Genomic DNA, 14,429 nt, shown 5'->3' on the forward strand with positions numbered 1-14,429 from the left:
CCCAAAAAAAAAAATAATACGATTGGATTCATGTTTTCAGGTTAATATTAATGATATATCATTCTCGATATCCAGGGGTTACGCTCACTTTCGCTCTCTACACCCCTGGATGGAATTGCAGAGATACTGACTGTTTCGATAAGAGATTAGAGGTCTGTTTTATTATTTATAAAGAGGATGTTGATGTATATCATCCATTCTTTTGTTTCTGGTATGGTTTCATTATTCTAAACCCCCGTTTGTTTTGAAAATGTTCATAGTATGAGGTATTCTCTCGTCGAGTGACATCACGGCATGTTTTAGAATTTTGCCTCTTTGGAGAAACAAACTTTTTAGCAACAAAAGCAAAATACAGAAGCCATATAAATGAGGAAACTACAAAAAAAAATATGTTATTTAATCATATGAAATGTCGGAAATACAGTTTGTATATAAGGGTTTCATACGAAGTTATTATATCTCTCAGCTTACTGTTTCCTCTTCCTTTGAGATCGGCAGATATTGGCCTATCGACGTATTAGAAGGGGTATGATTGGGTGATACAGGATCATGAAGGGCACGTTAAAAATGTACGACCGGGGAACCAAAAAACAACAGGGAGGAAACTCTAAAACGAGATTCCCACGGCGGACAAGGACCATTCTCACTGCGAGTAGTTCATACATGGATCAAAACTATCGGTGAGAGAAGAGACGTCACCAAACATTAACAACCTACCCGAGAGCGTATTGAGGGCAACAAACATTAACAACTTACCCGAGAGCGTATTGAGGGCAACACACATTAACAACTTACCCGAGGGCGTATTGAGGGCAACACACATTAACAACCTACCCGAGGGCGTATTGAGGACAACACACATTAACAACTTACCCGATGGCGTATTGAGGGCAACACACATTAACAACTTACCCGAGGGCGTATTGAGGGCAACACACATTAACAACTTTCCCGAGGGCGTATTGAGGGCAACACACATTAACAACTTTCCCGAGGGCGTATTGAGGGCAACACACATTAACAACCTACCCGAGGGCGTATTGAGGGCAACACTCAGGAACAACTTGCCCGAGAGCGTATTGAGGGCAACACACATTAACAACCTACCCGAGAGCGTAGTGACGGCACTTAACATAAACAACCTTTGTTGATAGGTGCCGGCCGGTAACACTGTTAAAGGCTATTAAGCGTAATAGCAGGGCTTTCATTGATTCATTAAACGTAATTATGACTTGTATAGGTCTTACTATAAATGTTTCTGGATGTTGACACATTCATTTATTATCATGATACGTTAATCAGTTACGTGGCAAACCAAAACTTGCAACTCTCACGCCGGAAATTAGCAGTTCCACTGCACATGCGCGCTGGCAACTTTCACGGGACTTGCAACTCTCACGCTACAACGTTAATAAACAATATTTACAGTTTCAAGTGTAATTGACTCAATAACTTTTGTTGAGGTCATTGTCACTCGATAACGACAATCATTTGCGCAGTGACACAAACAACCCGGGGTTTTCCATTGCTACTTTTAGAAGTAAACAGAATTACCGGTGATATCAGATTCATGCAAAAGATAAATTGTTAAAATGTATACATACATTGTTGAAATTTATGCATTCCGATGACGTCACGTTGTTTACAGCGCCCGTGGATTTTGTGGGTGGTTTTATGTGTTTGTTCATTTACATACGTTTACTTTGATGACATAGTGTAAATAATACCCACAAATACGATATTAAATTCAATTTTGACAATGACGTTCGATATACGGCAATTTTGCCGTAATATTTTCAACTGCACTCGATAAGCTAGGCTGGTAGATAATGGTAATCACAGGACGGTTTGGATAAATGTACTTGACCTACATGTCATTTGCCTGCCTAAATACTGATAGTAAGTTCACAGCACACGAACTTGGTTTTGTAATGATTTAAAGTTATCATCAACATTTTTAAATTACTTAGAATTTTTGATTTGAGAATGCTTGTTATCCTTCCGCGGGATATAATCCGGTTAAAAGAACGCGTTTTATGTTTATATAAAAGAAATACTATAAATAAAATGATTAGCATTCTATTGAGTTTAGGTTACCCGAATTACATTGTAGTTATCACCCGATAACCTTAACCCAATAGAAAGTTTATCCTTCATTAACAATCGACCCGAAATATAAATAACAGCCCGAAGCGTAGTGGCGGCACAAAACATAAACAACCTACCCGAGAGCGTAGTTACGGAACCAAACATAATCAGCATATCCGAGGATGTAGCAACGGCACTAAACATAAACAACATACCAAAGAACGTAGTTACGGCACCAAACATAAACCTACCCAAGAGCGTAGCAACGGCACCTAACATACACAACTTACCAGCGAGCTTAGTAACGGCAACAAACATGAACAACCTACTCGAGAGCGTAGTGACGGTTCCAAATATAAACAACCAACCCGGGAGCGTAGTAACGGCAACAAACCAATAGCCTAGATAATCCTTGGGCCTAACAAGCATTTTTATCTAATAATAAATCTGAATTTCATTAATAACGGGCTTTGGTAACATATTTCATTATACCTTAATAATTTAAAAAAAATATGTACTATTTGGAGACTGGTGTAGATAAAATCAGAAATGAACCTGTACCATAAATAAACTTATCATATCTTAATAGTCATTTAAAATGACTTGTACCTTTCGTTAATAAGATATGAACCGTCATACTGACCTATACATTTTTCCATGTATTTTGTTTCTCAGCACAATCCTATCCGCCCACCAATGTTAAAGCTGTGTACGTGGCTGATGGTACCATCAGGGTTACCTGGGATCCTCCCACCACACCGGGGAGAAGTGATGGGTATTCCGTCCGAATCCAGGAGACAGGTGAATATGGCCATGTCTCAGCTGATCACCGTGTGTACCAGTTCAACAATACCAGACCGGCTACAACATACACGTTAAGGGTGGCCACAATTATATCAGATAGAGTCACAGGTCCATCTCAGACCACCATCACCACTCGTAAGTACCTTGCAATGTAATTTATATTTATAATATTTATAAATAATCAGGTTTTTTGTCATCAGGCTTTTTTTGTATGACAATTTGGAGTTGTGTCCCCTGGCTGACTATAAATGATAAGAATCTGATGTTCTTTTTTTACGCAACCAATAAAAAAAATCATGTGACATTTCGATGACTAGCACTAGTTATCGAAACGTCAAATAGAAAATTGTATTGGTTGTGTAAAAAAAGAACTTCTCATAATCCATACCTACCAACCAGAAGAAAATGTTAAGAAATATGATAAGAATCTGAAATATTTTGTTTGTTTTTTCATTGATTCAATATTTAGTTGTTTACATGGCTTATCAAATATTTTTACAACCCTCCTTATCTTTATGTAGACAATAATGAAGTTATAATATTACTTCTCTTTATAATAATAGGATTTATTCCAGCGAGGGGAAGCCTACAACATGTAATTACATTACATTATACATAATCATTCACTCCACACTCTCATTCCGGGCTCATACTCACTACATATACACATATGAATGCTGACCAGGGACACCAGGAAGGTGCCGTCGGAATGCTCATATGCTGGTCACCTGTAGCCGGGGCATATCCTAAACTACGTGACAGTAGTCAGGTGACACGGGACAGAAGCCCGTGCTACATGCGTTACATGCACATTTGCGCGCGCGGGGACAAACAGGTGACGCCTGGCTATATTTATATATAATTTGAGTTAACATGGCGCTATCTAGATTGAAACTCTACCAGAAAATGTTTGAAAACGTACTTAAAATCGTATTAGTGCAAATTCTTCTTCTGGTCTCACATTATTTAAGGTGTAGGTGGAATTCGAAGCGAACATGTCACAAAACCAGAAAAAATAACGACTTACGTCAACAATTTTTTGAACGAAATTTTAGAGGTTCATGTTAAAATCTTAGTTTGGTCAATATAACTAGATAATAAATTTGTAGTTGTGGGATGGCACATCGTTACATAATGTGCGCTATGTGCACGGTGTTTGAACGTTGTGCGCACCGTGTACGAACGGTACAAATCTGGACGATTATTTCTTGCGCACAATTGTGCGGACAATGGACGAACGATGTGCGATGACAATCGTGGTTGGTGTAAATTGAGGAATGGCTTAGGTCCGATAACCTATGTATAGGGGAGTTATGGACCAAAACGAATGCAATTAACAAATACCTAATATTCAGTTGTGTTTTCATAACGGTCATACGGTAGCACATAACATCTTTCTGTGTCATACAAAGGCCAGGTAATTCTCCGGTCACTCATCAAAATATTAAATACCTGTTCTGTTACGTGGGAGCCAAACCTATTCTTGACAATATAACGACCACTGTAATACTTTTAACTCGTATTGTAAAATTAAACATGATCCTAATTATTATAATGAGAAATTGATATATACAGAGTATCTAATTTCAAGGGAGCCTTCCGGATTTCTTTCATTCCGTGATATCGATCAACCAATTGTACCAAATCGCACATTTGTGTGGAGAGAAGCGCACAACGGGGCGAACGATGTTTAAATCGCAGTTGTTCGCACCATGTGTGGACGGTTTGCGAACAATGTATTCACGATGTGCGCACGCTATAATTGGTGTGTTGTGCGGCAACATATAAAAAAAAAATTGTAGCTAAATATTATATAATTTTGTATAACCTTTGATATGGCGTACCATTTTGGTACTCGTCGAAAACATGTGTTACCACTTAAACAGTAGAGCTCTATTTTCAGAAACAAATAACATAGAATTGAAACTTTAAAAAATGCATCACCATTGGCCGTCTTTGTTAAACCAAGAAATATTCCATATCTGTGATTCGAAATAACAAACACAATTTATTATCTAATACAGACTATTTCCGTGCAATATTGTCGTTCAATAAAAATGGTATAGTAATCGTACAAAAATATGCAAATGAGTCTTGACATTGCGGTAGAACTTCTACGTTTGTAAACAAAATGGCTGACTTAGTTACCGGAGATACTGTTTGCATTGATCGCAGAGACAGGGTCACTGTGAACGACATAAATTAATATTCGAGTCTATTAAATTCAATATAACATGAACACGCGTGTTATATTCACACAAATTCAACAGCTGCATGTTCAAATTTCCACTTTAACTTCCCTGACACACACACATAATCAATGGCGACCACGTGTAACCGGTCATCTTTATCAGTGTTCCAGTTTCATGGCGGATTCCACAGTTTATATTCTGACACGCGAAAACATCGAGGTTCACATTCATTAAGAACTCTCCCAAGAAACGCGGTTGTCTTATAAAAAGTGCCGATTTCGACGTGATGACCTTAACCATGTCAATGGACGCGCCGTTGTGCCAAAATTGTGACGTCACTGCTATTTTCTTAAACGCCAATTCGTTGAATGTTAATGTTGTTATGATAATTATTAAAACTTTGATAGATAAAAAGAAACCTCAATAATTGTTTGTTCATATGAAAGTTTCTCGGGGAGAAGTGTCTGGAACTATTTTTTGGGAGCAGCGAGCTCCAAACATAATGCATGTTATGCGTCCTTTCGCGAGTCGCTATATAGAGGAGACGTATTGAGAACAATTATGTTGATGTGTTTCTCGAATTATATAATATATAACATCTAACACTCGTGTTCGTTTATTAATTAGTAAACTCGTTTGATAAACTCAATATTACCAGAACACTCGTGTCATATCCTCTTTATGTATCATGGGGGAAAAGTCAAAACTTAACCAATAGAGGAAACGTCACATTACCTTATATCGTTACAAAATCACAAAGTCTGCAGGTGTTTCCCAAAGTATTCACCTCTCACGGAACACATGCAGTTGGTAACAGCAGGTGTGTTCTTTTTTCGATCCCAATCCTTCAGGGGTAGCCTGGAGTATACTGTCCTACTGTCGACAACAGCCATATCCTATCACGCCTTTAGGATAACGCCTAGGTTGTGTAGGTCATCAATAAACAAAGTGTAACCCCAGTAGTACAAAAGTAAACTTGTTCCGAATCTAAACTCCTACAGAGAAAAGGTACAAATCGAGATGAATTTGATATATGTTATCCAAATGTCAGCATGGATATATATACATTAGTAAGTGTCAAGAATATTTGATAACAAGAGGCCCAGAGGGCCTGTATCGCTCACCTTGAAATGTAAGCAGAATTATAGATGAAATATCCAGATGATGTTGTACATGTATTACATGGTTAGTCAGGGGTTATATTTACATGCAATTGGACAAAATCCTATCATTCCTACAGGAAAAGGAGGATTTTGAAGATTTGCTATGTTTCCACTATTGGGCCCCGCCCCTCTGCACCCAGGTGGGTCAGACCAACCGTTGATACAAAATTAGTTCACCTTTCCCCAAGAATGTTTTGGACTAAATATGGACATAATCCTGTTATCCCTACAGAAGAAGAAGGATTTTAAAGCCATTTTTCTATTTTCCCTATTCGGTCCGCCCCTCTGCCCCAGGGGGTTAAACCCACATTTTATATAAAATTGGTTCCCCTTCACCCAAGGGTGCTTAGTCCCAAATCCTTTCGTTCCTACAAAAGAAGAAGAATTTTGAAGAATTTGCTATGTTTCTCAACGTTTATACAAAATATAGTCCCCTTCACCAAAGGATGCTTTAGACCAAATATGGACAAAATCCTGTCATTCCTACAGAAGAAGAAGAATTTTAAAGATTTTGCTCAATTACCCCTATTGGGTCCCATCCCTCAGGACCCAGGGAGGTCAGACCCATCAGTTATACATAATTGATTTCCCATCCCAATAGGATGCTACTTTTCAAATTTGGTCAAAATACCTTCATCACAACGGAAGAAAAAGGATATTAAAGCTATTCCTATATATCCCTTATTGAACCCACCTATCTGCCCCCAGGGGGGTCAGGCCAACCGTTTATACCATGTTAGTTCCCCTTCACCAAAGGGTGGTTCATAGTAATTTTGGTCAAAATCCTGTCGTTCCTACAGAAGAAGGTATTTTCACCAAATTTGCTATATTTCCCCTATTGGGCTCCGCCCCTCTGCCCCCAGGGGGACCACACCCACCGTTTATTCAAAATTGAGTCCCCTTGGCCCAAAGATGTTCCAGACCAAATTTACGATAAAATCCTTTGATCCCTACGATAGAAGAAGGATTTTTAAGAGTTTACCTCTATTTTCAGTATTTGGCCCCGCCCCTCTGCCACCAGGGGGACCACACCCACCGTTTATACAAAATTGAGTCCCCTTGGCCCAGGGATGCTCCATACCAAATTAAGAGAAAATCCCTTAATCCCTACGGTAGAAGAAGGGTTTTAAAGGTTTTAGCTCTATTTCCATTATTTGGCCCCGCCCCTCTGCCCCCAGGGGGTCACACTCACCGATTATTCAATGCTGAGTTCCCTTGGCCTAAGGATGCTCTACACCAAATTTAGTCAAAATCTACTAGGTTGTTCAGGACTAGTAGCGTTTTAAAGGAAAAGTTGACGGATGGACGACGGACGACGGACGCTGCGGTATGACATAAGCTCACCAGGTGAGCTAAAAAATAATATGCTTATCATATTGAGACTTTTTCGACTATATACCAAGGTACGTCTATTACATTGTATGTGCAAACAAAACGCTCCTTTCAAAAGGCCTTCTTTGTGTGGACTGTAACAAAGGCACAAGGTCAATGTAAGATTTTGTTTGGTCTAGATACCGTGAAACATTTCCCTTCATTTAAACGATTTGTTCATTTTTTCTATGATGACGTGAAATGGTATGGGGTCACCTGCCCGACTAAGTGGGTTTTCTTCGATAAGTCCGTTTTCCTACCACATTAAATCGCCCATGCGCTGACGTCCAGACAACAAGAGTGGTTAATATAAGTTTTAATAATTTGTTTCATAATTGTTGTATAACATAAATTGTCAGGTTTACATAAATCTTTATTTATCAACATTTAATATGAAATAGGTAAGTCCTATTCATCGGGCACAGATGAGAATACAGTCATAACTTAACTGTTTCACTTTATGTACAGTCGGTAGAATAGTTATAATATAATCCTTGCATAATTCAATTGAGGCACTATTCTATATATATTTTGAGGGGTGGAGGGGGGGGGGGGTATATATGTCCAATATCGGGTAAACAGGGACAAGTTTGGCCTATTTTCATTAATATTGTTCTGGACAGCATTTGTTAAAATGTATGTGTATTTACACCGTTCGGCAGAGAAATCGCATGCCCTTCATAAAAACTATAACAAAATGGCTTAGATCCTCAAAAATGTAACTATCTGCTCAAGACCAAAAATAGCAGGAGTGGCCGGAGTTACCTCAGGGCCGAAGGTGCCCCGGTCTCCGCTAAGGTGCCCTAACCCCATATTGAACCATGCCGCAATGGATCTGCTCTTGTTCGTTGTTTTCAAAGCACCTCAAAAATAATTGCAAATCAAGTATTGGCGATATTAAATCACTCATCTAGATTTCATCTGAATAGGGATATATAAAGAACAAAAATCGATCTGCCGTCCATATTGGAATATTTTGTACTTCTATCTATGTTTTTCCTTCGACTTACTTTCTTAGCTGTTGAAATGATGCAAAACTCTAAACACAAATTTCATAATTGTTTCGTATCTGTTATGACTTCATTCCATTTTTCAAGGGACAATATATTTTATTAAAATATTCTGATTTGTAAATCATTCTGTAAACAAGTTATCATGACGTTACATGCTGGGCAGTCGTAACAATTGTAATGAAGACGATCAGCAGAGGATTACAAGACCCATATAGCTGATCGCTTTCTTTTCTTATATTAACTTGAAAGCAAAATGAATGGCTTTTAAATAATTTAATATCATGCATGATGGACGTCTCAGAATTTCAATTGATCTAGCAACACTTGTTAATAGCAATGTCAAAAACACTTTTATTGATCTGTTGGATTGCCCCGAGAAATCAGTAGAAGGTTTCAAGTCAGTGGCTGTATGGAGTTAAACAAAATTGTTAGTTTTAACGACCGGTGTATTTGTTTGTTTTCCTCAGACGGTACCGTAAAGTACTGATATGAGCATAAGAACGAAAATAAAAAAGTTGATTTACACAATTTTGTAGACTAGTGCTTGTCAATACATACATTGAAAAGAATCAAAGATCTTACTCCAGAATTGATGCTAATTTGTACAATTAGGATAATGATTACATTATGCAGTACAGATTGAAGAGATTCCGCCTACATTCAAAGACACGAAAGTACAGAGGAATTGTTAAACGAGGGATAAGGAAAGTTGTGATCTAAAAGTACAGAGTAATGACCATAGAAAATATTTGTTTATGTCAAGTTTCACATGCATGTACTATTGTGTATTTCAATGGTCTGTATTCCTATACAACAAATGGAAGTAGCATGCATCTAGTATGAATTGTTTTTATAAGATCGTAGGGCCACATTGTTACCTTGTTTCTTGCGTTACAGCAACTGCCATATATCGACAAAGAGGTACAGGGGCAAGATTGACTCTTCCAAAGCCTCCTGGTGGTATATCAACCATTCGGTTGAATAGTCAAACACTTTTCACTTTCATCGACAATGATAACATTGGTGGTAACAATAGAATTGAGTATGGTGCAACAGTCAGAGTGACGTCAACAAAAACAGAACTGACCTTTGATCGCCTGAAAACAGAGCATGCTGGGTACTACTACACCATACAACAGAGTGGATATATAATCCTTGGAGGGCAAATGTTAGTAGTAACTGGTGAGTCAAACTTATTTTATATGTGTAGAAAATTCGTTGTTTGTTACAGATAAGTAATACTTTTGATACTTAAAGGACAGCTATTAGTAAATGCCGGAAAATGTCAGCTACTTTGTACTTTGAGCTATCATAACTACAAATTTAGACCTAAGGACATTTTAGAGCGGAGCCAGAAGATATTGGGAAGGATTTATTCCACCATGGTGTTAATAAAGGGAACGCTCCCATACCGAACTCAAACTAAATACCTAAGACCTAATATTGTTTTATTCAAATATAGATTAACCAATTAGAATTTACTAAAATGTTTTGATAAAGAAAAGTCAATCAGGAAAGAGAATATTTTCAGACATAATATCATCACAGGGTATAAATTAGTACTATGTACCGAGAAATTTTTAATTGCTATGTATATATGTTCACAAAGGTTTGCTGTTTTGACAAATTCGTCCTCGGTACGGCGGGCGAAAAGGGGGAAATTTTAAGTGGATCGAAAATTTCCTGGTAAACAATATTCATTTTGCGTTTTTTATTCACACTTTCATACTACTAATACATATGTACAACTGCCATGTAATATAAGTTAGTGTATAGTCAATTACTATCGATCTTATATAATGATATAACTCTCTACAAGCATTTAATAATGATCAATTTGTTGTCAGACACACCCACTCGGCCAAAAATTACCTCTTCAAATGCTTCGCCTGTTCTCAACACATCAGTGAGATTGGTATGCTCTTCAGCTTCTCGAAGTCAACCGGACAATCATGGATTGGTTTTAACAGCCACCTGGAAATTGAATGGTAGTGCATTAAACCATGCCAGATTCTCAGTCAAAGGTTTAAGTCTCACTATCAATGCCGTACGATTCACAGACAAATATGATGTCTACGCATGTGTGGCTAGCGAGAAAGGACAGGGAGTAAGTGGATTGTCCTCAGGGGAAAGTGAAGAGGTCAAGCTAACACCACGCTGTAAGTACACAATACTAGGACCAGCTAAATAGCATAACTAGAACATGGTATGCTTTGATAACTATTTAGAGTGTTAGTTGGAACACCATGACATGAAACTAACACAAATCCGTGTATTTTCGTTTGTGGTTGTAGTTTAAACCAAGATAAAAAAAAAATCATAAGTATCATACCTAAGAAAATACATTCTTTTTAAATAAACAGTTGATGTGCCATAATAAATGATACGCAGAAGCGCATATTCGAAAATATTTTGAATGATTTAAAATATGCAGTTTTTATCCTCATATTTACGATAAAAACAAAATGAATGGCATCTGTCTGTCAATAATTTCTTCAAACGACTTATTCGTTTATTGAAGCTAAATTAAATTTTTACCAAATTTGAATGAATTTTTTTCCTCAGTTAGTTGGAATTCAAAGTTGTACAATTGTCGGGATTAGGATCCCCCCGTACCCCAAACCCCAGGGGGCTTATGGGCAAACCAAAATGAGCTTTGTAATTGATATCAGCCGTATTTAATTGAAAGCGTTATCAGATGGTGGAAATTCAAAATTGTACAAAAAGAAGGGTCTGTCCAACGAATATTGGGTCAATACTTTGAAACAGTGGATATCCTGATCCTATTACAATTAAGACGAACGCGCACATGCTACCAGGATGACAACAGAGTCTTGCCCACTCTCGAGGACTTACATGTAGTCCCAGGGTTATAGCTGGGTCATAAGTGGTTAAGATCCCTACGCCGTAACCATATATACAATAAATAGACAAAACCAATTAGGTAACTGGAAGTGACCCTAGGATCAGGCCACACCCCTGGGGGGACAGGTTAACAAGAGACAACCTTGAAACAATTGAGGTCCCGATTATATAGCCATATATACTGCATTGCATCGTGCCGCTAATGGTGGGTTGAAAAAAACCAACTTTGAAACAGTTGTTAGATTGAAATGCCTCAAAATATTGAAATGAAGTCAAATATTTTATTTAATAAATATAAGCTTAGCCTGAAAATCATTTTTATTGAACATTATAACACACACAGACGACATTTATGTCACAGGAGGATACGTTAAATCCTGGACTGGTTCTCTTGCAGATGGACCGCAGTTTGTTACGATAGAGAACAATGAGGATAAATCTCCAGGGATCAGTGGAAATGCCTACGGTCCTGTGTCCTGTAGAACCGACTGCAACCCTTTTTGTTTAATGGAGTGGCGGAGACAAGGCATACCATTCATTCAATCACATGGGGATCCCAGTAATGAACTGGAGTTGAGGGACCCCTCACTCCCGAGAGAAAGGGAGGTAACTTATACTTGTCAAGTAGAAGTGGCATCATCTGCAGGTTTTACTGCACCGACACTAGAAAATAGCACAACAGTTATTGTTTATTGTAAGTACAAAACATATGTGATCTGGTCTCAGTTATTCAAAAGTGATAAGCTCAATCACTGTTAAAAAACCCATTTTCAATCTGTAATGATTTTGTCGATATACAATGTAAAAAACTGGATTCTTTGCATGATATTTTATTCTACCAAAATCTTTGTTGGATGGAAATCTTTCTAACTCAGTTAATCGTTGCATTTTAAGGTTAAAGACAAATTGTGCTAATTACTGAGCAGGCTAATTACCTTTCAAATAATTGAACCCCGAACTTTATGTTTAATATTTGTCCTGGTTTATAACTTTTGATAATCTAATCACTTGTTTGGCAATGATAATTATTTCATAAATTAGCTATCGATCTGGACAGCTAGTTCCTTAAGTTCTGTCTCGTTCGCTTGAAACTTGCGATGTTCAACCATTCTTATATTGTTCGTGTATACGTCTATCATATTGTTAATCATTATCTAGTTACAGACTTATTGCTCTTGTTCAGATCACCTGTTACTCAGATGACTTATTAGAATGACTTTTCATCCGTTGTTGCCAGTCATGTGTAAACATATATACATTTTAGACTTATTCTAAAACGTTTCTCGGACTTGATGAATTTCAGAAGTAATTATCAGCCTAGTGTAGGGACCAGAATCTATACTTAAGAAGGTTGCCTGGAGATGCCATATATTAAGTTGTCACTTCGTGCGAAATCTTCAAATGACATCTGTCATGAAAATTGTATTTGGATGTAGACCATGTCTTTACATATTCTTAAGATAATAAGGACCAGAATTTTGACTCAGGGAGAGGCTGAACCCTAAACGACTGGGTCAAAATTGATCAAAATTTGTAAATCTTTCAAATAATATCTTCTCTGAAACGTGCAGTTGGATTGTTACCAACAAGTTATTAATCTTTCACAGGAGAGTAAAATAACTTAATTTGAACTCAAAAAAAGGCTAACGCCATCCCACTCCAAGGTGCGTTAGGAATAGGATCATATTATAAGTGATCACAACTATCACATAAATGACTTAAAACCATAATATATAGGACTTTCAGTCGTCAGATATGGGACTTGCAACCATTAGATGCCAGACTTACAGCAATAGTTGCTCGTAGGACCCACAACCATCAAATGAAGGGCATATTTACATCTTACGAAGAGCTAACCACATGTGGGACAAACAAACATGAGTTGTAATACTTACAAAATTCAGATAAGGGACTTACAACCATGAGTTGTAAGACTTAGAACCATCAGATAAGGGACTAACAACAATGTGTTGTAGAACTTAGAACCATCAGATAAGGGACTAACAACCATGAGTTGTAGGACTTAGAACCATCATATAAGGGACTAACAACCATTTGTTGTAGGATTTAGAACCATCAGATAAGGGACTAACAACCATGAGTTGTAGAACTTAGAACCATCAGATAAGGGACTAACAACAATGTGTTGTAGGACTTAGAACCATCAGATAAGGGACTAACAAACATGTGTTGTAGGAATTACAAAATTCAGATAAGTGACTTACAACTTTGTGTTGTATGACTTACAACCGTCAGATAAGGGTCTTACAACCAGGTGTTGTTTGACTTACAACCATCAGATATAGCATAACAAGAACATGGTATGCTTTGATAACTATTTAGAGTGTTAGTTGGAACACCATTACATGAAACTAACACATATCCGTGTATTTTCGTTTGTGGTTTGTAGTTTAAACCAAGATAAAAAAAATATCATAAGTATCATACCTAAGAAAGTACATTTTTTTTAAATAAACAGTTGATGTGCCATAATATATGATACGCAGAAGCGCATATTCGAAAATATTTTGAATGATTTAAAATATGCAGTTTTTATCCTCATATTTACGTTAAAAACAATATGAATGGCATCTGTCTGTCAATAATTTCTTCAAACGACTTCTTCGTTTATTGAAGCTAAATTTATTTTTTACCAAAGGACCTGTTACAGGAACAAAAGAATTTTGCCCACAAAGCAATTTAACCATTACTGGGTTATATTTGTAGCTCCCTAAGACACGACCCATGAGATATTTTTAAAAAATTAAAAAGGTCCTCAGGGCTTGTGCTATGAACTATTTAGTGCCGCCTTCCAAAGGTGTACGACAGGGTTCACTTTTTTGTCCAAAAAACTATCAAAACAATGTTTTACGCTATCAAATAATATTATATTATTTAAAGTAGGATCTGCTGCAAATTATGAACTCAAATAT

The 14,429-nt window shown here is 37.2% G+C and overlaps 1 protein-coding gene across 3 annotated transcripts in view; it reads left to right on the plus strand.

Annotated features, from left to right (window-relative positions):
- LOC110452382 overlaps positions 1–14,429 on the plus strand; it is a 53,524-nt gene that overhangs the window by 566 nt on the left and 38,529 nt on the right. For all 3 annotated transcript variants that reach the window (XM_021500864.1, XM_021500865.1, XM_021500866.1), the window contains exons 2-5: positions 2,764–3,027; positions 9,529–9,813; positions 10,479–10,790; positions 11,894–12,190. In XM_021500864.1, coding sequence (XP_021356539.1) covers positions 2,764–3,027; positions 9,529–9,813; positions 10,479–10,790; positions 11,894–12,190 — 1,158 coding nt within the window. The remainder of the gene's footprint in view (positions 1–2,763; positions 3,028–9,528; positions 9,814–10,478; positions 10,791–11,893; positions 12,191–14,429) is intronic.

Source organism: Mizuhopecten yessoensis, unplaced genomic scaffold, assembly GCF_002113885.1.
Source record: "Mizuhopecten yessoensis strain PY_sf001 unplaced genomic scaffold, ASM211388v2 scaffold6647, whole genome shotgun sequence".
NCBI lineage: Eukaryota > Metazoa > Mollusca > Bivalvia > Pectinida > Pectinidae > Mizuhopecten > Mizuhopecten yessoensis.